General features: G+C 33.6%; 1 protein-coding gene across 3 annotated transcripts; it reads left to right on the top strand.

Annotated features, from left to right (window-relative positions):
• Nucleotides 1–620: 620 nt before the first annotated feature.
• On the top strand, nt 621–25,664 carry LOC25488887 (feruloyl CoA ortho-hydroxylase F6H1-3). Of its 3 annotated transcripts, none has more exons than XM_039832318.1 (2): nt 621–1,338; nt 24,874–25,664. In XM_039832318.1, the coding sequence occupies exons 1-2, from the start codon at nt 848–850 to the stop codon at nt 25,445–25,447; spliced, it is 1,065 nt and encodes a 354-aa protein (XP_039688252.1). In that variant the 5' UTR covers nt 621–847; the 3' UTR covers nt 25,448–25,664. The 3 variants fall into 3 exon arrangements, with proteins under 3 accessions (XP_039688252.1, XP_039688251.1, XP_013459496.2); XM_039832317.1 differs by lacking the exon at nt 24,874–25,664 and adding an exon at nt 1,710–2,414 and having other exon boundaries at nt 624–1,338; XM_013604042.3 differs by lacking the exon at nt 621–1,338 and adding an exon at nt 23,014–23,737.
• The last annotated feature ends 870 nt before the right edge of the window (nt 25,665–26,534 follow it).

Raw genomic sequence — 26,534 nt, 5'->3', positions numbered from 1 at the left:
ACAAACCCTAAAAAATTTATAAAAATTCGAAAAAATATATATATAAATTTAAGCAATATAACTTCATTATAACAGGTATTCATAATATATGTTAATAACATTTCAGATCTACAGCATAACCATAATAAAAACAAAAATTCAAATCCTAATTTTTTTATAAAATTCGAAAAAAAATTATAAATTTAAGCAATATAACTTCATTATAAGAGGTATTCATAATATATGTTAATAGCATTTCAGATCTACAACATAACTATATTAAAAACAAAAATTCAAAATTTAATAATTAAACAACAACTAAAATTATAAACATATAAACACATATACTAACTAAAATGTATGACAATAGCATAAGTGATAACTTACTTGTGATTTTAGTGGAAATTTTTTTTGGATGATTTGATAGTGTTTTTTTAGGGAGAGTGAAAATTTGAGAGAAAGATGATGATGGTGATGATGAAGTGAGTGTTTGGAATTATGGCTACTGAGTTGAATTTATCATGAACACAACGGTAGTTAACAACCGTTGTTAACTGCCATTAGAGATAAAAGTATCATTTACTTATTTCAATAAGAACTATTCATTGTCAAAAAAGTTTCTCTCAAAATATATTGCTCATTATCATGGCGTTCACAATCAAACACGGAACCTGACATTTTTCCACAAACTTTACTGCAATGTCATTCAAAATTCAACAAAGGTGGCTTTATGGCTATTATAAACACTCTTACTCCATTTTTTTTTGTTTGTTTGCTAACTTTCGCAAACTCAGAATCTAGTTACTTGCTTCAGTTTAGTGCTTGCTCTTATTCCAAGTTCTTAATTCCCAACCACTATATTTAAATCATGTCAACCCCCAATAATCTAATTGATTTTTTGGTTAACCAAGCCAATGGTGTAAAAGGTCTTGCTGATCTAAATCTCCCTACTGTCCCTCACCAATATATCCAACCTATCCAAGCTAGATTGGACTCATGCAAAATTATCCCCCATGACTCAGAAGAACAATCAATACCCATCATTGATTTCACAAACTGGGATGACCCAGATGTTCAAGATTCAATTTTTAGTGCTGCAACTAAGTTGGGTTTCTTCCAAATTGTGAATCATGGTATACCCATTAACGTCCTTGATGATTTGAAAGCTTCTGTCCACAAGTTCTTTGAATTACCAGTTGAAGAGAAGAAATCTGTGAAAGAGAATTCACCACCTGAAGTTGTGAGGTTGGCCACTAGTTTTAGCCCTCATGCTGAGTCAGTGTTGGAGTGGAAGGATTACTTGCAGCTTGTGTATACTTCAGAAGAGAAAATTCATGCATATTGGCCTGCTGTATGCAAGTAAGTAATTGTTCTCTTTATCTATATAAGCGGGTGGACATGATATCCACGTGAGCTTAGCTGTTGGTAGGGATATTGCATTTTATATGCAGGGGTCGGGATTCGAACCCCGAACACTCTTCTTCACAATTAAATTGGATGAGCTCTATCCACTGGGCTACTTGAAAGGAAAAAAACGGGGGTGGACATGATTAATAGGTTGAACTGAGGTAGACTTTGCATAAATAAATAGGTCTGACCTAGTCAAAAAATCCAAGAGCAAGCATGATCTATTTACTAAGATAAGCTTATTTTCAGATTTGAATCTAACTTTTTTGAAAGTTTGATGATAAATATTGATATCAGTCTTGATTGACTATCTTTTTTTGCAGGAATCAAGCACTAGAATATATGAAATATGCTGACGCTTTTATTAGAAAATTGCTACAAGTGCTTCTTAAGAAACTGAATGTGAACGAGTTAGACAAAGAAAGAGAACACGCTTTAATGGGTGCAATGATATTAGGCTTCAATTACTACCCTGCTTGTCCTGAACCTGAACTTGTATCAGGAGTAGGTCCTCATTCTGATATATCATCAATCTCTGTCCTTCTACAAGATGATAACAGTGGACTTTATATAAGAGGCAAAGATGGTGATAGTTGGATAAATGTTCCTCCTGTTAATGGAGCGTTGGTGATCAACATTGGGGATGTGCTACAGATAATGAGCAATGGAAGGTACAAAAGTATAGAGCATAGAGTGGTTGCTAATGGAAACAAAACTAGGATCTCCATGCCAATCTTTGTCAACCCAGCACCTGATGCTGTCATTGGTACTTTGCCAGAAGTGTTGGAGAATGGAGAGGAACCACATTATAAACAAGTAGTGTTCTCGGAGTATTTCAACTATTTCTTCAGCAAAGCTCATGATGGGAAGAAAACTATTGAATTTGCAAAAATATGATTTGCATTCATCATGGTTGTTGCCATGTTGGTTTAAGTCAACATTGGTCCGACGAAATAATATTTGGATCTACATAATTTAGTGGAACATATTTATATTTCAATCAACATGAGAATTGTGCGGGGGCTGAAGAAGTTTGCTAGAGAATGTGCTAACTTTGAAAATCTGCTTTAATACGTAATTTTCTTTTTTGTTATTGTGTGCAACTATTTGTACTTGATTATATTATATATAGAGATAATCAACTTTGGCTTATTTACAATTTTGACTAACATGGTTTATTACTATTTTCTTAAGAAAAAATTGACCACAATTACTACGATAAAAGGAAATTATGCATACCTCTTTAAAAAAAACTACAGAGGATGCATCTTGTAACATCCTGTTTTCCCAACTTGAAAATTTCACATTTAAGTTAGAGTATTTCAACATAAATTGAATGTCACACTTCTTTTCATAAAATCATAAACGGAATAAAATAACTATTTATCCTTCAAATTCAACAACATATCAATTATTTCATCGCAACGGAATTTATTCAACATTTAAACATCTTTGGCACTAAGGCCTCAACATATATAAAATCTCTTAAAGTTATTCCATAAAAGTATACGTAAGGAATAGAAATCAACAACAAAATTCTCATCCCGTTACGTATCAGAGCACCTAAGACACACGTGAGAGAATCCACTCACGACCGCAACTATTCTTGATTACCTACAAGTTACGCAATTGTGAGGACAACATTTCCAAGCAGAATGGGTGAGATTTCACATTCAATAATAATAAGCATATAATTCATCAAAAGCATTTAACAACTTAAACTTCATCAATTAATAACATTAACTCTTCTTATAATACTTCATTAATAACTCAACCAACTTCTAATCATCATTAACTTCATATTCATCACATTATATACAACATCATATAGCACATAATAATCAGATCATAAACATCATCATATAACGACATAAACATCACATCATAATATCATCTTATAACAACATAAACAACACATCATAAACATCATCTTATAACAACATAAACAACACATCATAAACATCATCTTATAACAACATAAACAACACATCATATACATTATCTTATAACAATATAAACAACAACGATTAATAAATATTAATACATCACTTAGTTCTTTATTAACAACTAATTGAGAAATGACAACTTAACGACAACGTCAATGCAACTTCTACAATTTAAACTCAACATATGCAACTTCAACTTCTTAAACTCAACATATGCAACTTCAACTTCTTAATCATGCATGTGGTACCAACCAGGGCATCAAGCCCTCAACATAAAGAACATAAATACACTCACAGGGCATCCAGCCCTCAACATAAGAGCAAAACCCCCCACAGAGCATCAAGCCCTCAATGTAAGAGCAAAAGCACACAGGGCAACAAGCCCTCAACTTCAAATGAGTATGCATGGACTCAACAACTTACAACTTGGACAACATCAACAACTTATATGACTTCAATACTTTGGAACAACATCTTACAACTTTGTAACTTAGACCAACACTTGCAACTTAATGACAATAATGGTTCAACAGTAGCAAAAACACAACATAAACATCTTGCAACATAGTAACATCAATAATAACAACTTGAATGATATAAACAATAATAATTTCTATATCATACATTTTCAACACCTTATATAAATATCTTACACTAACCAACAATCATTAATCATTTGATTCAGGCTCTCTGTAAGTCTATAACTTAATAACAACTTTCATTCATATCCCAAGATCAACTCACAACATAGGTTAAATACTCTTAAACACCTTAATTGAACTCATAGTACTTCTAGTTTTGAGGTTTGGAATCATCCCATAAGTTTTGGATTAACTTAGAAATGGTTATGCTGAATTTTCATAAGATTTCACTAAGACCTCCTTGAAGTATTTTCATCATATCTCAAAAACTAAAAATCATTTTCAAGTCAAACCAAAGCCATTGGAAAGCTAACGAAATTATCTAAAACTTTCATGTTTACACCAAATGCCAATTAAAAACAGAAACATGTGAAAAAGACGCAAGAACACGAATAGGGTATGCTGTCACTATGCAGCTCGCGAGGCGAGTAAATTTATTCGCTGTGGCGAGTTGCGACAGACAGCACTGCGGGAACAGACCAGTTTTCAGCCAAAAACCCAATTTTTCATCCACCCAAATCCCAAATTTGATAGGAAACTTAACCTATGATTAATCTGCAACTTGGACACCAATTATTACCCTAATTCATCAGATTATCTACTCTTAAATCAACCAATTACAACTTCTAAACCTAATTCCCAAAACATCAATACTAACAACAACTACAAGGTTAAACCCTTTTTTAGAATTATACAACCCATTATTAGAGAAAGCTAGTCTCACCCTTACCTTAGATTAGATGATCGGTCTCTACGAGATTGCTCCTCTTCTCTTTCTCTGACTTCTCACTTTCTCCCTTTTTCTCCCAAAAGCAGTTTGCACGTAATCCTTATTTTTTTTTAATTCTCACTCTCCCTTTTTATATAAATCCTTAACCTACTTATTTTCTCTTATTTCCAAATATGTCCTCCAAGTCTCTATATTCTATTCTAATATATATATATATATATATATATATATATATATATATATATAAAATATTTCTATAACAAATAACAAATATTTCTATAACAAATATCTCTATAACATATATATTTCTATAACATATATTTGTACACCAAATAAGAAATATATTTCTACACCAGATAACATATATATTTCTACACCAGATAACATATATATTTCAACATCAAATAACATATATATTTCTACACCAAATAACAAATATATTTCTAATAAATACCAACATATAACATAACAAAATATCACTCATCAAAATAAATCGACTAAATTATAAAAAGACATCTAAACTCAATAAAATAAATAAATAATAAAATAGGGCGTTACACATCTCAGACAATATTGATCTTGCATTTGTTCACTTGATCCCTTAAGTAGTGGAATTTAGTCTCAATGTGTTTGCTTTTACCATGGGAAATATGGTTCTTAGCTAGATTTATGGCATACTTGTTATCTATTAGAAGCTTGATAGGTTGCTTAAGCTTGATCATCGACTGTTCTAACACATTTTGTAACCAGTTGGCTTGACAAGCTGCAGATGAGCCTACAACATACTCAACTTCACAGCTTGAGAGAGCAACAATTGGTTGCTTCTTAGATGACCATGAAATAGGTGCTCCTTGCAGCATGAACACAAAACTTGTAGTTCTTCTCCTATCTCTTTTATCCCGACACCAATCTGCATCTGAGTAATCTATCATGCTGAGCTGCTCAGTTTCTTGTGCCTCAGGGAATAAAATTCCATACTGCAATGTACCATGTATGTATCTTATAATCTTCTTGGCTGCTAAGAAATGAGTTTTGAGAGGGTTACTCATGAACTTGCTAACAATTCCAACTGAATAACTTATGTCTAGTCTGCTTTGACATAAATATCTCAATAAACCAATGAGCCTTCTCAATATAGTTGGATCCACACCTTTATCTTCTTCTTTTACTTCATTTATGTTGTTAGCATATGCAAGAGTGATGGATGAGTTGAAATCTAACATATTGAACTTCTTCTGGATCTCAGTATCATATTTGGTTTGATGGAGTATCAATCCCTTTGTAGTTCTGAGAATTTCCAAGCCTAAGAAATATGCAAGCTTACCTAAATAGTCATTTCAAACTCAGACTTCATGACTGATTTGAATTCTTCATACATACATACATATAATCAGTAAACTTGTTCCTTCACTCCCTTTCACATAAACTCCATGCTCAGCTAGACATTTCTTAAAACATTGTTCAACAAAGAATTTTTCAATTCTTTTATTCCACGCTCTAGGTGCTTGTTTCAATCCATACAAAGCTTTATTTAATTTGAAAACTCTATCTTCTTTCCCTTTGATTATGAAGCCAGGGGGTTGAGTGACATACACAGTTTCGTCTAGTGTACCATTCAAGAAAGCAGACGTTACATCTAAATGATACAGAGGTCAGGCATTGCTAGTTGCAAGTGCTATCACAAGTCTGATGGTTTCATGTCTTGGAACTGGTGAGAACACTTCAGTATAATCAAAGCCTTCCTTCTTCAAGAAAACTCTAGCCACAAGTCTAGCTTTGTGCTTCACAATCTTCCCTTCAGGATTCAATTTCAACTTAAAGACCCATTTAACATCTATTGCTTTCTTACCATCAGGTAGTTTAATCAATTCCCATGTCTGATTCTTCCCACTAGATTTTAGTTTATATAATGGCTTAGTGTCTACAAGCATTGCAAAATGCACTAACTCACCATCAGAACCTATCTCATCATCACTAGTTACTTGACAATCCTGCAATCTCCTTAGCATTTGTTTGTTTCTTTGTGGTCTGGCTATAGTTGTTGGCTCCTCATATGATACCTCTTCAGAAATAACTTCTTCATTTGTGAGAAGCTCATCAGACTCCTTCTTATTTTCAATGATAACATTTTTTTCATACACACTGCATTCATTTGAATTCCAATCCCAGTATTCTTCCTCTAACACTTTCACATCTCTACTTATTGAAATCTTCTTAGAGTGTAGATCAAGCAATCTATAAGCTCCAGTGTTGTGATAGCCAACCAAAATCATAGCTTCACTTTTGTCCTCTAGCTTCTTTCTTCTTGAATCAGGAACATGCTTATAGAAGATTGAACCAAAAACTTTCAAATTATTGATTGAAGGTTTCCTTCTTGACCAAATCTCTTCAGGCACCTTATCCTTCATCTTCTTAGTAGGACATCTATTTAGAATATAAGTTGCAGTGTTGACTGCTGCACCCCAAAATTCATGAGGTATCTTTTTCTCTTTCAACATACTCCTGACCATATCAAGCAAATATCTATTCTTCCTTTCAGTAAGAGCATTGTGTTAAGGAGTGTAAGGAGTTGTAACTTCATGGATTATACCCTGATTTGTGCAGTAAGATTCAAAATCTTTAGAAGTATATTCACCCCCTCCATATGTTATAAGAATCTTAAGCTTCATGCCACTTTGTTTCTCAGGTAACACCTTGAACTTCTTAAATACTTCCAAAGCATCACTTTTGAGCTTTATCAAGTATAACCATAGCATCTTTGAGTATTCATCCACAAAAGTGATGAAATATCTATTTCCACTGTAAGTAGGAACTTTTATAGGTCCATAGATATCTGAATGCACTACATTCAATACATGCTTTGCTCTCATCTTTAATTCAGACTTGAAAGCTGACCTAGAATGCTTCCCTACTAAACATATGCTACATGATTTTTCAACGATCTTCACATTTAACTCCCCAATCACCATATTTTTAGTTTTCAGTAAACATAAGCTTCTAAAGTTCAAGTGTTCATACCTTTTGTGCCAAAGTTCAGATTCATCATCTTTGATTGAAGATTTATATCACATTTCCTCCTTAATCATTATGTTGGTTTTGAAAGTTCTATTCCTTGTAATATTTCACTGTAGTATAAGCTTCTTTTCAGGATTGTACATATTCAAGGTATCATTCTCCATTGTTACTGAATAATATTTCTCTATGAGTTGACATACACTTATGAGATTACACTTCATTCCAATTACATAAAGCGCCTTCTCAATCATTGCTTTATTTCCATCTTTGCCTTGTATGGTTACATTCCTTATACCTTGTGATTTCATACTTCTGTTATCAGCCAATCTCATACTAGTTTTCTTTCTATCATCAAATTCACTTAGTCATTCCTTCTTACCAGTCATATGATTTGAGCATCCAGTATCAAGATACCAAGTATCAAAATGACTGTATCATCATCAGAATGTGAATCTTCCTGAGAAACATTTGCTTCTTGATCTTTGTTCTTTCCATTTCTATCTTTATTGAACCAGCATTCAGAAGCATAATGTCCATACTTCTCACAATTAAAGCATTGTACATTCTTCTTGTTAAATTTCTTCCCTTGATTCTTAGAAGATTTACCTCCACTCTTTGAAGATTCAGGCTTGTCACCATGCTTCTGATGATTCTTTCCCTTTTTCTTCTTCCAGTACTCTTTCATGGATTCTTCTTGCTTGAATCTTGCAAGGAGGGATTGTTCTTCATCTTTCTCTTCTTTCCTACTAGTTACCTTCATCTCATGAGCTTCTAATGCTCCTTGAAGTTCTTCAATCTTTACTTCATTCAGATCCTTGGTTTCTTCAATGGTTATCACCAAGTGATCAAACTGAGATGGAAGGGTTCTCAGGATTTTTTCCATAACTGATTTATCAAAAAGAGTCTCACCACAAATCTTCATCTGCTTTGTGATTGTTAGAACAGATGAGAAATAATCTTTTATCTTATCTTCTTTCTTCATCTTAAGTAATTCGTATTGTCTTCTCAATGACTGTAGCCTAATCTTCTTTACTTTGTCATCTCCACTGAAATACTTCACAAGAGTATCTTATGCTTCCTTGGAACTATCTGAATTAACAATCTTCTCAAACACCTTGTTGTGCACGCACTGATGAATGTAAAAGAGACCCTTGCAATCTTTCTTCTTGGCTTCTTTGTGTGCATTTCTTTAAACATAAGTGGGGTTTCTGGAAGTGATTCAATCCATTGCTAACAATTTCAAGAACATCTTGAAATCCAAAGATGACTCTCATCTGTTTCACCCACCTGTCCCAATTTTCCATTTCATCAAGGATTGGTAAGTGCGCAGCAATATTCCGATCGGAATTCATGATTGATATTCTTCTTGGATCAAACTAGTGTATGGCTCTGGATACCAATTTTTAGAGCAACAATGGTGTTTTACTATATAGTACCAGGTGGATAAGCCTATAGAACAAGGTGGATTAGGGTTTTTGTGTTTGTAACTTAAGAATGAAGAAAAACTCTTATGAGAAAGAGAGAATGAGGGATCACTATATATATATATATATATATATATATATATATATATATATATATATATACACACACAAAGGTGTTCCTCTAATACTTGCACACCAAGTAACAAACAAAGGTGTAACAAACAAAGGTGTAACAAACTAGCTAGAAAATAGGAAAATCACTTAGTTACTTAAGAAACAATTAACTAACCATAACTAACTAAACAAACATGATTAAGGTTTGAATTACAAACTAACACTTTCCAACACTATATTGTCAAAAAAATGTCATTCAAAATTCCACAAAGTGTGTTGGAGAGTGACTCAAAATTGGAATTATGGAGGTGCCAAAATCGGTGGCCGGTTTGGAGAAATCGGGGCCCGATTTTGGTTGTGTTTTGAGCCTTCCCACTCGACAAATATTAGCATGGAGGTGCCAAAATTAGGGCCCAATTTTTGCTGTGTTTTGAGCCTTCCCATTTGACAAAAATTAGTGCCCGATTTGGTAAAATTGGTGCCCAATATTGTTAGTAGAATAAAAATAGAACGTATTTTTATGGGCTCAGATTTGTTCCAATTTTATGATGGATGCTCTTACCATAAATATAGACCTTGCATCCGATTAAACCTTGAGATGGAGAGAGAGAGGCAAAAACAAGGGTTTAGAAGCCAACAAGAAAATTAGGGTTTGTAGAGTTTGCTCTTGGCAACAAACACTAGGGTTGGGATTGATTCATCTTGGGAAACATTATTAGGATTGAGTCTCTTAGTCACGGGAAGATATTGGAACTTGGGGTAGAATTAGGTTTGAAGACTTATTTTTGGAACCCTTTGGTATCTCTTTTGTAAAGTTACTCATCATAATAGTGGAACGGGTGGATGTTCTCTCCCTTAGACTAGTTTAGTATTGGACTGAACTAGGTAAACAAATTTTCGTGTATTCTCTCTTTATTTCTTGCGTTGTTTTCTACTTTATTCATTGAGGAATCACTATATATATATATATATATATATATATATATATATATATATATATATATATATATATATATATATATATTTAGTATTGGACCGAACTAGGTAAACAAATTTTCGTGTGTTCTCTCTTTATTTCTACTTTATCACATGAGAATGGCTAACTTATGTGAGAATGGTGAGAATAAATTGCAGCCATCGGATTAAAAGCAAGGAATGAGATTAAAACACCACTTAAATTACTCATGTGCCAGGCATGTGACCATTCTCTCCCTCTTTTCCATCATTCACGCGCGCGCTTCTTCCTCACAGTGCTTGGACGTTTTTTTTCTCTCTTACTCAGTACTGCTACAAACGTTTTTTATTTCATCACATTTCAATCTCATTTTTTCGTCCCAAAATTTTTGCTTCAATCGTTTTTTGTTTCAACACTACTGCTTCAACATCAGTTTTTCTTACCATCATCATCGCATTTGTTGCCGTTTTCATCGTCGTTGTTTTGCGGTCGTCGCCGTTTTTATCGTCGCTATCACCCTTCAAATGTTTGTTCTTCCTTCCCTCAAACATTGATAACATGTAACAGTTTATTTGTTTTTGATACTTTATAATTTGTCAATCGATTACTTTTTTTTCTTTCTTCCTTCAAATGGTGTTAGGGTTATTATTATTATTTCTTAAAGAAAATGGTGATAGAGTTATTGTTTACTTATATTCTTTTTCATATCGTAAAGCTCACATGTAAATTTTATTTTTATGGAAGTTTATATCTTACGTTTCTTTCTTTTCTTTTCCTTCTTTCTTTATTTTTACTTTTATTGATAATGTTGTGTTTATTTATAGGAATATTAGTATGGAGATGGATGATAATGAAGTTGACTGTGATTCACCTATAGAAGAAGAATTTGATGAGTTAGCAAACAAGTCGGAGGAATGGATTCTAAACTGTGATGCAGAGCTGAAACCTGTGATTGGTAAGGTATTTGATACTTTAAAAGAAGGGGATGATTTCTATAAAAATTATGCTTATGTTGCTGGTTTTAGTGTGCGTAATTATACTGAAACAAAAGATAAAATTGGTGTCAAATGAAAATATTTTCTTTGCTCAAAAGAGGGATTTAAAGTGGAAAAAAAGGTAGATGAGCCTGAATTGCTTATTAGTGATGATTATTTGCCTAAAGGAAGAAAAAGAAATTTGACACGAGAGGGATGTAAAGCAAGGATTGTGTTCAAGAGAACTGATGAGGGTAAATTTGAAATCTCCAAATTTTATGATGGTCATTCACACACACTTGTCTCACCTAGAAAGAAACAGTTATTAAGGTCAGTAAGGAGTGTCAACAATGTTCATAAAAATTTATTGTTTTCTTGCAATAGAGCTAATGTGGGCACTTCGAAAGGCTATCAAATATTGAAGGAGCAAGTTGGGATTTATGAAAATATAGGATGCACACAAAGAGATTTACAAAAAAATTCAAGGAATATGAAAGAATTGATCAAAGATTCAAATGCAGATATGTTCATTGAAAATTTTAAAAGAAAACATGAAATTAATAATTCATTCTTCTATGAGTATGTGACTGATAATGTAGGGAAGTTAAAATATGTGTTTTGGGCTGATGGCATTAGTCGAAAAAATTATTCTTTGTTTGGAGATGTAGTTTCATTTGACACTACATATAGTACAAATAAATATCATCAGATTTTTGCACCATTCACCGGTGTGAATCATCATCGTCAAAGCATAACTTTTGGAACTCAGAGTCCTCTGAAGAATTTGAATTTGAATGGAATGATATTATTAATGATTTTGGGTTGGAAGAAAATGGTTGGCTTTCTACAATGTATGAACTTAGACGCATGTGGATACCAGCTTATTTTAAAGATATATTTATGGCTGGAATTTTGAGAACAACCTCAAGATCAGAGAGTGAAAATTCATTCTTTGGGCACTTTTTGAATAAGAAGCTTAATTTGGTTGAATTTTGGATGCGCTTTAATTTGATTCTGCTTTAGAAGCACAGAGGCACAAAGAACTTCTGGCAGATAATGCTACACTTCATTCTATTCCAGCATTGAAGATGCACGTGGATTTAGAGAAGCATGGTAGAGAGATTTATACTCATGAAAATTTTTACATATTTCAGAGTGAGTTAGGAATTCATGTGTAAATTGCGGCATTGAAGGAACAAAACAGGAAGGTGATAATTTAATTTTTTATATACTTGATAATGTTGTGATCAATAAAACAAAGGTGACCAAACATAGAGAGGTTGCTTTGAGTCTTTCTAATAACATTGCACATTGTTCATGCAAAATGTTTGACTCTGAAGGTATTCCATGCCGACATATTCTTTCTGTATTAAAGGGGAAAGGTTTTAGTAAAATTTCAAGTCATTACATTGTCAATAGATGGACTAAATTGGCAACAAGTAGACCGGTATTTGATTGTGATGGAAATGTATTGGAGGCATGTTCTAAAGCTGAAAGTGAGAAGATATTAATTTCAAAAGCATGGGCACAGATGTTTAAATGCATGCATATGGCTGGTACAGATAAAGAGAAATTGCTCCTTGTTTACAAAGAAGGTTGTAGTATTGAATCGAAATTGTCTAATATGAGGAGCGATGTTGAATCAACACCCTCCGATGATGTGGAGGCTTTTATTGGATTCAATGTACCTAAAAAAATTCATGTTCTTCCACCTGAACCGTCAAATACCAAAGGTTGTGGAAAACGGATTAAAGGGGGAAAAGAGAAGGCAATAGAGCAACAACAAAAGAGAACAAGGCTTTGTAAAACTTGTAAGCGATTCTCATCCCACGATAGTCGCAATTGTCCCACAAAATCCTCTTCATAGCTTTTGGTAAGAATATTTAATATTTTGTATGTACTTTTGGGTATTTATTTTATCATGATAAGATTCTTAACTTTACATTTTACTTTTGGATAAGATGAAGTTCAATTTGCTTTTAGACTATTTTCAATTTTGGATTGTAGTTCTGTATTCTAACTTTGAGAGTATGAACGGATCATGTAATTTACTTTAATGTTTTGTTTTGGCCTTGGCATGGTTGCTTAGCACTTGAACTGCATCATTAATAGTATTTGGTTTGGTTTATAAAATAATTGCACAATTTTAGCTATTGCTTGATTCTACACAAATTCATAATTGAGAAATAAGGCTTGAACAAAAACTGGCATAACAGGAAGGAAGCAATGCAGTCACAGAATTTGCTCCTTAATTGTATAAAACATCAAAACCAAACCATGAAAACTAACGCAAAGGAACTCTTAAGAAAATATAACAGAGAGACTAGGCAAGGGCACAAAACATCAAAACCAAAATAGCTACACACCAAAATCAACACAGACCAAAACAGACTTAGGTTACAACAAAATTAAAAGTCCAGTTCACAGACAAGACAGTTGTGTTATATACATGTACCATTAAGAACTGAATTATGAATTTACACCTCTCTGATATTTTGGAAGTTTGATTGCACAAATACCAAACCAGCAACACTTAGAAAACGCAACGCAGGAAAGAACCCTCAAAATCAAAATTGAAATTGGGAAGAAAAAATTGAAATAATCCAATCCCTAAATCCCAAAAAGAAGTTAAGTAATTAGAAGAAATTAGATGGAATTTGACATAAGGGGATGAAATACGATATTCGAAAGGTATACAAGAATTAGTGAAGAATTAGTGAAGTGGAACTGCAAATTCAGAAAAGAGGGAGAAGAAAAATCAGTGACAAACATGAATGAAGAAGCGCACGCTTGAATGATGGAAAAGAGAGAGAGAATGGTCACATGCCTGACACATGAGTCACTTAAGTGGTGTTTTAATCTCATTCATTGCTTTTAATGCGATGGCTGCAATTTATTCTCACCATTCTCACATAAGTTAGCCATTCTCATGTGATATGCCCCATATATATATATATATATATATATATATATATATATATTGACAAAGGTGTTCCTCTAATACTTGCACCCCAAGTAACAAACAAAGGTGTAACAAACTAGCTAGAAAATAGGAAAATCACTTAGTTACTTAAGAAACAAGTAACTAACAATAACTAACTAAACAAACATGATTAAGGTTTGAATTACAAACTAACACTTTCCAACACTATATTGCTACAAACATGTCATTCAAAATTCCACAAAGTATGTTGGAGAGTGACTCAAAATTGGAATTATGGAGGTTTCAAAATCGATGGCCGATTTGGAGAAAGCGAGGCCCGATTTTGGCTATGTTTTGAGCCTTCCCATTCGACAAAAATTAGCGCCCGATTTGGTAAAATCGGTGCCCGATATTGTCAGTAGAATAAAAATAGAACGTATTTTTATGGGCTCAGATTTGTTCCAATTTTTTTAGGGATGCTCTTACCATCAATATAGACTTTGCATCAGATGAAACCTTGAGAGGGACAGAGGGGCAAAAACAAGGGTTTAGAAGCCATCAAGAAAACTAGGGTTTGTAGAGTTTGCTCTTGGCAACAAACACTAGGCTTGGGATTGATTCTCCTTGTAAAACACTATTAGGATTAAGTCTCTTAGTCATGGGAAGATATTGGGACTTTATGTAGAATTAGGTTTGAAGACTGATTCTTGTAACTCTTTGATATCTCTTTTGTAAAGTTACTCATCATAATAGTGGAACGGCTGCTCTCTCCCCTAAACTAGGTTAGTATTGGACCAAACTGGGTAAACAAATGTATTCTCTCTTTATTTCCCGCGTTGTTTTCTAATTTTGCTTGTGTTTATTATTGTCACCCACTTTGATATTGGTTGCTTGATTAATTTTCTCAACACATCAAGTATTTTATTGGTGTGATTTTCAACGAATTCACAACAATTGGCGCCCACCGTGGGGCAAGGATCAAACAATAATCAATTATCTTGGGTTCAAAGTGTAATATTGAGAAATTTTTCGGAGATAATGATTTTGGGTTATGGAAGGTAAATATGGAAGTGGTTTTAATATAGAAAAAGTGTGACAAAGTATTGAAAGCTAAAGGTGCGTTACCGGTCACCATGTCACAAGAAGAGAAGACGGAGATGGTGGACAAGACCAGGAGTGCCATTATTTTGTGCCTCGGGGATAAAGTTTTGAGAGATGTAGCAAAGGAACCAACCGCGGAATCGATGTGCTTAAAGTTGGATTCTTTGTATATGACAAAGTAATTGGCTCATCGGCAATTCCTAAAGCAACAACTCTACTCATTCAAGATGGTAGAGTCAAAGGTCATCATGGAGCAACTTAAGAAGTTCAACAAAATCGTTGATGACTTGGAGAATATTGAGGTGCATCTTGAGGATGAAAATAAATTTATACTCTTGCTGTGTTCTCTACCGAGTGAAGCATCTAGCTATAGTTTTGATGATGTTTGCCTCTTTGGTTCTATTTCTATGTTGGTTAGTTTAGATGTTGTTAGTCTAACTTTTCATTTTAGATTCTTTTAAAGCACCCTAGTGAAACAATCGGTACATGTTCATTTGTGTCCTTTATCTGCATGAATCGATTCAACCTTGACTAAATCATCTCATTTAAGTCTCTGACTTCATATGAATCGATTCATGATGTTTATGAATCGATTCATGTTTGGATCGTATCATTCATGTTTGATTCGCATCATAAACTCTCTGACACTCTCTGAATCGATTCAAATCAATCCTGACTCAATTCAGACCTTCATCTGGGCAGCTTAAATCGTTTCACATATCACATGACTTGCAATCTCTCCTTGTGTCTGGGCTTATCTTGGTGTCTGAATCGATTGACTTGTTTAATTAATCGATTCACTCAGTTGTTTTTGTGCGAAAATTTGGCCTTACTAACTTCCCCTTAATATTGTCTCCTCCTCTTTACTCCAAAATTATTGAATCATTTCCAACTATTTTCTCTAGGTCTCAAAAAATCATTGTTCATGCATTCTTCAAGATTAAACACTTTTTCTTAGAATGACTTTGTTCTTTGAGTCTATAGATTCTCTAAGGTGCTAGTAGGAATTGTAAGTTGGTTCTCTCAAGAAGATTAATTGGGCTTAATCAGGGCTTCAACGGACATGAATAAACTCATTCCACCTCCAAAGGACTTGGGGGTCTTTCTAACCGTTCTTGAAGTTGAAGGGGATTCGTTTACCGGACGTAGCATCGAAGGCTTGAGTGAAGAGTTCGCAGGGGTGCACGGGTAATCAAAAATTCGAAGATTCAAGGAGCACCAAATTGAAGGGTTACTTGAAGTTTGGGGGAGTGTTTTACATAGGAGTTGAAGAATTAGGTTTTAATTACAAGAAACTCTTGTAAAAACATTGTATTCAACATTTGTTACATAGTGGATGACCTTCGTGAAAGCGTACTTCATCAAGAAGAGTAGACATAACTCTAGCGAGGACGAGAAAGAGAGAGCTACTATATTTTTTTTTAAGAGAAGGAAACTTGTCTTGACAAGTCCCATTAGATTGATAATAAAAAAAGAAAGAACAACAAATAAGAGGGGGGACAAGAACCTGACCCTCAAGGTTAACAAAACCTAAAAAGAGGTAAACCCAATCTATTTATAGCATAATCCCATATAATTTCTCTAGGAATACTATCCCACCAAAATTGAGATTGAATAGAAAAACCAATGTCTGCCAATTTGTCTGCACAATGGTTACCCTCCCTAAAAATGTGAGTTACAAAGAAAGACCTAGAGGAGCAAAGTTTCAAGCATTTTTGCCACCTATTTCTTAGGTGCCAAGGAACAATTTTGATCGACTTGAAAGCTAAGGTTACCAGCACCGATAAAAATATCGGTATTATCTCTTTTTCCTATCCTCTTTACATTTTAACCATTGCATGTAATTAATTGAATAATTGTTAGGATAATTGCTAGTATTGATCTAAGTTGTTTTTCATTGAAAATCAATCTAATTTGTTGAATTAGGTTTCATATAATTTGCTTAGATCAATTGATTTTAAAATCTATTCAATTCTTCAATTACACATGTATTATGTTTTTGATTTGATAGCTTAGTAATTTTGTTCATATAGGTTTGGTTTGAAATTGTATATTGTTTTGTACATTGTTCAAGGAATATTAACATTTGATTATATAATAAGATTTCAATCTTGAATCTTGAATCTCTCAATTCTAAGATTAAATCTTATTTCACATATATTTGTCTTTTTGATTCATTGATTGTGATTGTTCGAGCACGAATCCAATAGTCAATTTTGTTAATATCGGTTTTTATTAAAACTCTGGAAAATCTTTTAAAAAACTATTCACCCCCCCCCCCCCCCCCTTCTAGCTTGGTAACCATCTATCCATATAGAACAACAAGTGATATCATAGAGTCTGGTCTCTTCTTACGGGTAACTACCGGAAGAGTTGATCCATATGGCTAGTAAGGAGCCGAAGGGGGCGTATAATAGAGAATCTAACTTTTATGGAGAAAATTACGACTATTGGAAAGAATGGATGAGCGTTCACATCCAATCGGTAGATATGGATGTGTGGGATGTCGTGGCCAACGGGTGGTTTCAACCGCAAGATAAGCCTAAAGCCGATTGGAGCGATGATGACAAAAAGAAGGTCCAATACGATTTGAAGGCACGAAATATCCTCATCTCCTCTCTTGGGGTTAATGAGTATCATTCCGTATCTCATTGTAAGACCTCCAAAGATATGTGAGATGCATTGGAAACCCTTCACGAAGGAACCAATGAAGTTAAACAATAAAAAATTAATACCCTTGTGCAACAATATGAGCTTTTTTATATGAAAGATGGTGAAACCATCTCATCCATGCAGATGAGATTTACTCAAATTGTAAACAAGTTGCAAATCCTTGGTAAAACAATTTCAAACCAAGATTGCACTAATAAAATTTTGAGATGTATGACAAAGGGATGGCAGCCCAAAGTTACCGCTATCAAGAAATCATAAAATCTCGATGCTCTTAGTATGATTACACTCTTTGGAAAATTAAAGGAATATGAACATGAGATTAATTGCTTCAAGTCAAGTGGGGATGACTCTAAGAACAAGGAAAGGAAGTCCATTGCTTTAAGCACCACTTCGTTCATCTTTACCTCTTCGGTTCAAAATGATGATGAATCCGATGATGATGCTATAAATGAAGAGGAAATGAGCATGTATGTTAGGCGGTACAACGGTTACATTAAAATAAATGGGTTAAAGCACAATAACAAGAATCTAGTGAACTTTAGAAAGGCCTCAATGAAAGGAAAAAAATTGGATAGTGATGAGAAAGTGGCTAGTTGCTATGGTTGCGGCAAAGTAGGACATTACAAGAATGAATGTCTAGAACTTGCTAAAGAAATAGGAAGATCCGGACCCAATCAAAACTCAAGAGGAAGAAAGGCCTACATTGCTTGGGATGAAGATGAAGTTACCTCCAATAATAGTGATGCCAAAAACAAGGATCAAGATGATCTTTGCTTCATGGGTCAAACAAAGAAAGCTAAAAATGAGGTAATCTTCTCCGACTCCGACTCTAATTCTAACTCCGATTTTAAACCCACCTATAAGGACTTACAAGATTCAAGAAGGCGGAAGGCATTCCGATGGTTGAAGAGGTTGGGTGGAAAACTTGTAGAGCTACTTGGTGTAGGTGGAAGCAAGGGAAGATGAAGCAAGGAGACATCAACAAGGTGATTGATCGTTAAATTGACATCATCACTAATTTAGAGTCAAGGTGGAGATTGTTGGAGAGTGACTCAAAATTGGATTTCTTGGAGGTGCTCTTGGCAACAAACACTGGGTTGAGATTGATTCACCTTGGGAAACACTATTAGGATTGTGTCTCTTAGTCACGAGAAGAGATTGAGACTTTGGGTAGCATTAGGTTTGAAGACTGATTCTTGTAAACCTTTGATATCTCTTTTGTAAAGTTACTCATCATAATAGTGGAACAGATGGCTAATCTCATCAGCAGACTAGGTTAGTATTAGACCGAACTAGGTAAACAAATTTTCGTATTTTCTCTCTTTCTTTCTCTCGCATTTTCTACTTTTTCCTGTGTTTATTATTTTCACCCACTTTGATATTGGTTGCTTTATTAATTTGTTCCACACATCAAGTATTTTATTGGTGTGATTTTCAACGAATTCACAACAAAGTGTTATTTGAACAATCATTTCCTGTAACAATCGTTGAACAACATAAATTTACAAAAAAATAATAATAATAAAATAAAGTAAAAATATAATGTGAGTATAACCGAAAAGGCTTTTATATATGTTTAGTCCTTGCAAATAGGGGTCATTTAAAAATTGGTCCCTGTATTCCTTAATCGAGGCATTTTGCCCTGCCAAAATTTAATCACTAAAACTTTCGTCCTTCTCCCCACTTAATCACTGCCACCACATCACTAATGATAGGGGTATTTTTGTAATTTTACGTTTGTAATTACAATGACGTAGCAGTAATTAATTGGGGCACATGACCAATTTTTAAGTGATTAAATTTTGGTAGGACAAAATGTCAGGATTAAAGAATACATAGACCATTTTTTAAAGGCTAAATTATGGTTTTAGTCCCTGCAAATATGTCTTGTTTTGGTTTTAGTCCCTGGTTAAAAAAAAAAATTGTTTTTGGTCCCTGCAAAATTTTTTGTTTTTGAAAATAGTCCCTAACCCCACTTTTGTGAAGATTTGCATACGTGGCACATTATAACTGAACCAATTTTGTAGTTTTTGGTCCCTGCAAAATATTTTGTTTTTAAAAAAGTTCCCTGCAAAATTTTTTAGGGACTATTTTCAAAAACAAAAAATTTTGCAGGGACCAAAAACAAAATTTTTTTTTACCAGGGCCTAAAACCAAAACGAGGCATATTTGCAGGGACTAAAACCATATTTTAGTCTTTTTTAAATAACCCCTATTTGCAGAGACTAAACACATAAAAGTCTAACCAAAAAAGTTGTCATAAAAGTTTGAAAATTGTTTTTCTGACATAGAATACTTCCTATTGACACAAGTAAATGACACTTTTACCCCCAGCGGCAATTAACAACCGTTAAGCTATGCGCCGACAGTTAACTGTCGTTGCTTTCTGTTATATGAACAAAACAACATAGGAGTTTCCAAAACTCCATAGTTGCGGATTGAAGATCAAGAGGTGTCATTTTTCCCAATTGTTGCAGATTCAACGCCAATTACGCTCACAAAATCAAGTAAGTTGTTACCATCCTATTACATTTCTATTTTGTGTGATTGATTTATTAGTTTTTTTTTTTTTTTTTTGCTTAAATTGCGATTATAAAGGTTTATTGATTTTATGATAGTTTAGGTTGTTTGAATTGTTAGGTTTAGGTTAGAATTGTTTACATTGTTAGAATTGTTATGAAATTATGGTAGAATTTTTAAGATTAGATGAATTGTTGTATAATCATTGCGATTAGTTTAGGTTTGTTATGAAATTTTGTTGTTATGAATTTGTGATAGAATTGTTACGATTAGTTACGGTATAATTTTTAGGATTAGTTTAGGTTTTGATGAATTATTGTAGAATTGTTACGTCATGATGTAGGTTTTGATCGCTGATTTGTTTATGTAGATATGTCTCAGAATCAGGGAAACGTTGAGTTGAACAAGAAGAAGGAGGGTAATGACAAGAAGAAATAAAAATCACCGATGACATGACACGGAATCACATGTGATGGATCCATCAAAAAGAAGGATTCGAAGGTGCTGGTGTATAATCATTCGAGGTTGAGGAGGAGCGGGAGGACATGCTATTTTGGTCCTCAGCCAAAAGCAGGTGCCCTAGGGACTGTCGAGGACGACCCAATTGACTTGTGTATGTGGAAGATGATTAAATGTAATGGGTTGTAATATCAAATTATTTTGAATCTTTTTTTATGTTTTTTTTTATGGTACATTTTGCTTGACATATTGATACTTTGAATAAATTCGCGTTTTGAATAATTTTAATTAAAATCGCATTTGGAATAATTTCGATTAAAGTCGCGTTTTGAATAATTGCGTATTCGAATAAAAACTAATTAAATCTAACGTGAATTCAACTAATTAAAATTGAGTAATGAATAAATAAATTCGAAAAGTGAATAAATAAGATAATTATTGTTCCATTCAAAACAAAATGTATTATGCATATTCAACTATATACGTTATCACATTACATTACATTTCGGAATGTACTTTCCAACTGCAACAATTATCTTACCCTTGAATGGGGCAAATTCAAACTTGCTAAATAGCAGGACTCCAACATGCGATGAGCATCTTGAATGATGGTATTCAATTGTCAAAAGAATGGGGTGCATTCCTTGACACTTCAATACCAGTATTCAAGATGTTTATCGAATGCTGGATTCCTTCCGTTTAACAAGTTTGAATTACCCCATTCAAAGGAAGACAATTGTTGTTGTTGGACGTTTATACCTTCCAACTACAACAATTGTGTTACCTTTGAATGGGGTAAATTCAAACATGCCAAGCAGCAGGACTCCAATGTTCGACCGACATTCCCATAGTTCCATTCAAAAGATTAAATTCTTGTTAGGTTTGGTTTAAATGACGGTATTCAAGTGTCAAAAGAACCAGGTCCATTCATTGACACTTCAATTACTTCATTTAAACCGGCCTAACAAAAACTTAATCTTTTGATAGGAACAATGGGAATGCCGGTAGAACATTGGAGTCATGTCGTTTGGCAAGTTTGAATTACCCCGTTCAAAGGAAGACAGTTGTTGTAGCTGGATGGTGCATTCATTCGGTACCTAATGACGATCTTCTGGCAGAATCAAACTTTTGATGATATCTTTAGTTGATCTCAACAACGTCACCCGCATATCAATCCACTGGAACATGTTTTGCTCCCAAAACATGCTCGTCACGTTTTCGTTGTTCGTTAATTCCACCCAAGTGAATGATACTCTTTACTCGTCGAGCGTTGGACGTTTATACCGAACGTGTTCCACCCTCCTTGTGTCTCTGAGGTTGACTCCTTGGTTGAATTCAGTCAGTTCATCCTTGAGACCTCTTAACGTTACAACAAGGCACTGAACCTTCAACCTCTGAGGTTCTCCGCCGTTGAATTGTGCATGAACGTCGACCCACCCGGCCATTTTTTCAAATCTATACAATTAGAAATTAAAAATAATCAATGAAAAACTCATTCAAACACTTGTAGAGAAAATTTGACATAAACCCTAAAAATCCTAAACAAACCCTAAAAAATTTATAAAAATTCAAAAAAATATATATATAAATTTAAGCAATATAACTTCATTATAACAGGTATTCATAATATATGTTAATAACATTTCAGATCTACAACATAACTATAATAAAAACAAAAATTCAAATCCTAATTTTTTTATAAAATTCGAAAAAAAATTATAAATTTAAGCAATATAACTTCATTATAAGAGGTATTCATAATATATGTTAATAGCATTTCAGATCTACAACATAACTATATTAAAAACAAAAATTCAAAATTTAATAATTAAACAACAACTAAAATTATAAACATATAAACACATATACTAACTAAAATGTATGACAATAGCATAAGTGATAACTTACTTGTGATTTTAGTGGAAATTTTTTTTGGATGATTTGATAGTGCTTTTTTAGGGAGAGTGAAAATTTGAGAGAAAGATGATGATGGAGTGAGTGTTTGGAATTATGGCTACTGAGTTGAATTTATCATGAACACAACGGTAGTTAACAACCGTTGTTAACTGCCATTAGAGATAAAAGTATAATTTACTTAAGAACTATTCATTGTCAAAAAAGCAATTTTAAAGTTTTCTCTCAAAATATATTGCTCATTATCATGGCGTTCACAATCAAACACGGAACCTGACATTTTTCCACAAACTTTACTGCAATGTCATTCAAAATTCAACAAAGGTGGCTTTATGGCTATTATAAACACTCTTACTCCATTTTTTTTTTGTTTGTTTGCTAACTTTCGCAAACTCAGAATCTAGTTACTTGCTTCAGTTTAGTGCTTGCTCTTATTCCAAGTTCTTAATTCCCAACCACTATATTTAAATCATGTCAACCCCCAATAATCTAATTGATTTTTTGGTTAACCAAGCCAATGGTGTAAAAGGTCTTGCTGATCTAAATCTCCCTAATATTCCTCACCAATATATCCAACCTATCCAAGCTAGATTGGACTCATGCAAAATTATCCCCCATGACTCAGAAGAACAATCAATACCCATCATTGATTTCACAAACTGGGATGACCCAGATGTTCAAGATTCAATTTTTAGTGCTGCAACTAAATTGGGTTTCTTCCAAATTGTGAATCATGGTATACCCATTAACGTCCTTGATGATTTGAAAGCTTCTGTCCACAAGTTCTTTGAATTACCAGTTGAAGAGAAGAAATCTGTGAAAGAGAATTCACCGCCTGAAGTTGTGAGGTTGGCCACTAGTTTTAGCCCTCATGCTGAGTCAGTGTTGGAGTGGAAGGATTACTTGCAGCTTGTGTATACTTCAGAAGAGAAAATTCATGCATATTGGCCTGTTGTATGCAAGTAAGTAATAGTTCTCCTTATCTATATATGATTTGCTTTATGTATTACCTTAATTAATATACTCTTTACAATTATTATACACATTCTTCCAATGAAGTGTTGTCAACTTGTCAATAAATATGATTACTTATCTGTTTTTATATTCATTAATTGACGTGACATCATTAGACGCATGTGTAAAATAATTGTAGTGATAGAGTATACTAATTAAATTTATTATTTATGTGATATTTTCTCATGAACCTGATGTCAGTCTCCATTTAACTGATGTTGATGTAGCCGTTAAGTTATTGACTTGGATCAAAATGCTGCCTTTTAAAAGCTCGAGGGTGTCAAAAAACTATGTTTAATGGTCACAAATGATCATTTATAGTGCTAGAATGATCATTCGCGGCGATTAAACGTAACATTTTGACACCCTAGAGCTTTTAAAAGGCAGCGTTTTGATTCAAATCAACAACTTAACGGCTACATAGCATTAGTTAATTATTAACTGACAACAGGGGTAACGGTGAAATAATTTATCAACTAAAAGAACCTATTTGAAACTTAAAGGACTAACTTGGGAATTCTGTCAAAGTAAAAGGACCAAACGTAGTATTTGGCCTATATGTTATTAAGAGATTGAATATGAAATGGTAGTGAAGAATGGAATTGATTTTTTGGAATAGATGACGGGAATGGAGAAATCACCATTTTATTTTAGTTTTTGTACAATTGTTTATGAACAGAGAAGAAAATGTAAATAAAGATATCTGAATTTCTTTATAAATCATAAACTGTTTATTGTACCCTTTTGTGCTTATTGCATAGAAAATAATTAGTAAACTTTTCTACACACAAAACATCAGGAAGCTTATTCCAATTATGAGTCATGTACAAACAAGTATACAAAGGACCAAAGTCATATTTACAAGATGAAGAGTAATAATGGAGTGGAAATTTGAACTATTTACTCTTTTGTTTGTCATGTGATGTGAGCTATTTGAATGTAGCTTAGTGTATATAAGGGTACAATGTTTATAAGAGTTCAAGCAGGGTGGAAATAGGTTGAACCGCGATAGACTTTACTAATTTTTTTGAAAGTTTGAATATAAATATTGATATCAGTCTTGATTGACTATCTTTTTTTGCAGGAATCAAGCACTAGAATATATGAAATATGCTGACGCTTTTATTAGAAAGTTGCTAAAAGTGCTTCTTAAGAAACTGAATGTGAAGGAGTTAGACAAAGAAAGAGAATACGCGTTAATGGGTGCAATGATATTAGGCTTCAATTACTACCCTGCTTGTCCTGAACCTGAACTTGTATCAGGAGTAGGTCCTCATTCTGATATATCATCAATCACTGTCCTTCTACAAGATGATATTGGCGGACTTTATGTAAGAGGCAAAGACGGCGATAGTTGGATAAATGTTCCTCCTGTTAATGGAGCGTTGGTGATCAACATTGGGGATGTGCTACAGATAATGAGCAATGGAAGGTACAAAAGTATAGAGCATAGAGTGGTTGTTGATGGAAACAAAACTAGGATCTCCATGCCAATCTTTGTCAACCCAGCACCTGATGCTGTCATTGGTACTTTGCCAGAAGTGTTGGAGAATGGAGAGGAACCACATTATAAACAAGTAGTGTTCTCCGACTATTTCAACTATTTCTTCAGCAAAGCTCATGATGGGAAGAAAACTATTGAATTTGCAAAAATATGATTGGTCGGACGAAATTTTATTTGGATCTACACAATTTAATGGAGCATATTTAAATTTCAATAAATATGAAAATCATGCGGGGGCTGAAGAAATGTGCTAACTTTGATAATGTGCTTAAATACATGTACTTTTCTTTTTGGTTATTGTGTGCAACTACTTGTATTTGATTATATATAGAGATAATCAGTTATAAAAATCAGCTTTGGCTTATTTGCAATTTTGACTAACATGCATGGTTTATTACTATTTTCTTAAGAAAAAGTTGATCACAGTCGCTATATGAAAGGAAATTCTGCATACCCCTTTAGGTATATGGTGTGACAAAGGAGTTTATATGTAGCACAGACCTTTAACTCTATTGTTCAGAACCTATAACAACATCCTGTTAGTCTATGCTTGTCCTTACATTTCACTAAATTAGACAGAGATGACAAATTGTGGGAGGCGGAAGAGTTTTTCTGGTACTCCCTGTCTTATGTTTCGACCTGCAGGAGCAGCTGTTTGTCTCGGTTCCGGCAAGGGGGTTGTCAGTAACATGTTAGCGTTTTGTAGTATGTGGCCACTCCTTGTATGTGTTATTGAATAACATTTTTGCTGTTTCAAAAAATATAAATACATCTTGTTCCTTTTATGATGCATTACTTTAGGGAACCAAACAAGTTATTTACAGCATCAACCATAGAATCAGACGGAAACATTCAAAATAAAAAACTACAGAGGATGCATCTTAGACAACTATTTTCATAAGGGAAATAGCTTATAAATTTGATTAAAATTCATATCCTATTCTGTATGTTTCCTCTATGCAAGTAAATGCTTGAATTTTGAGAACTGGTATAAAGAAGACACAAGATTATTGGATACATAGTCTATCTTCTGGTTTTCACTTGGAATATCTTAGGCTACCAAAAACATGAGGACTCGTATTCATCCTGCTATTTTAACTTTTTACAAGTATGAGTTATGTTGATTTTGAAAAATATACACACACATCATGAGACTTCAAAACTCATGACATTAATCAGTAAACTTACAAAGATAAAGATCAAGTGAAAACTTACTAAATTAGTATATTCGCGGTAAAAAT

This window comes from Medicago truncatula, chromosome 3 (assembly GCF_003473485.1).
Source record: "Medicago truncatula cultivar Jemalong A17 chromosome 3, MtrunA17r5.0-ANR, whole genome shotgun sequence".
Lineage (NCBI taxonomy): Eukaryota > Viridiplantae > Streptophyta > Magnoliopsida > Fabales > Fabaceae > Medicago > Medicago truncatula.
Note: the sequence above shows the minus strand (reverse complement) of the source record. Positions and strands in the feature narration are given on the sequence as shown.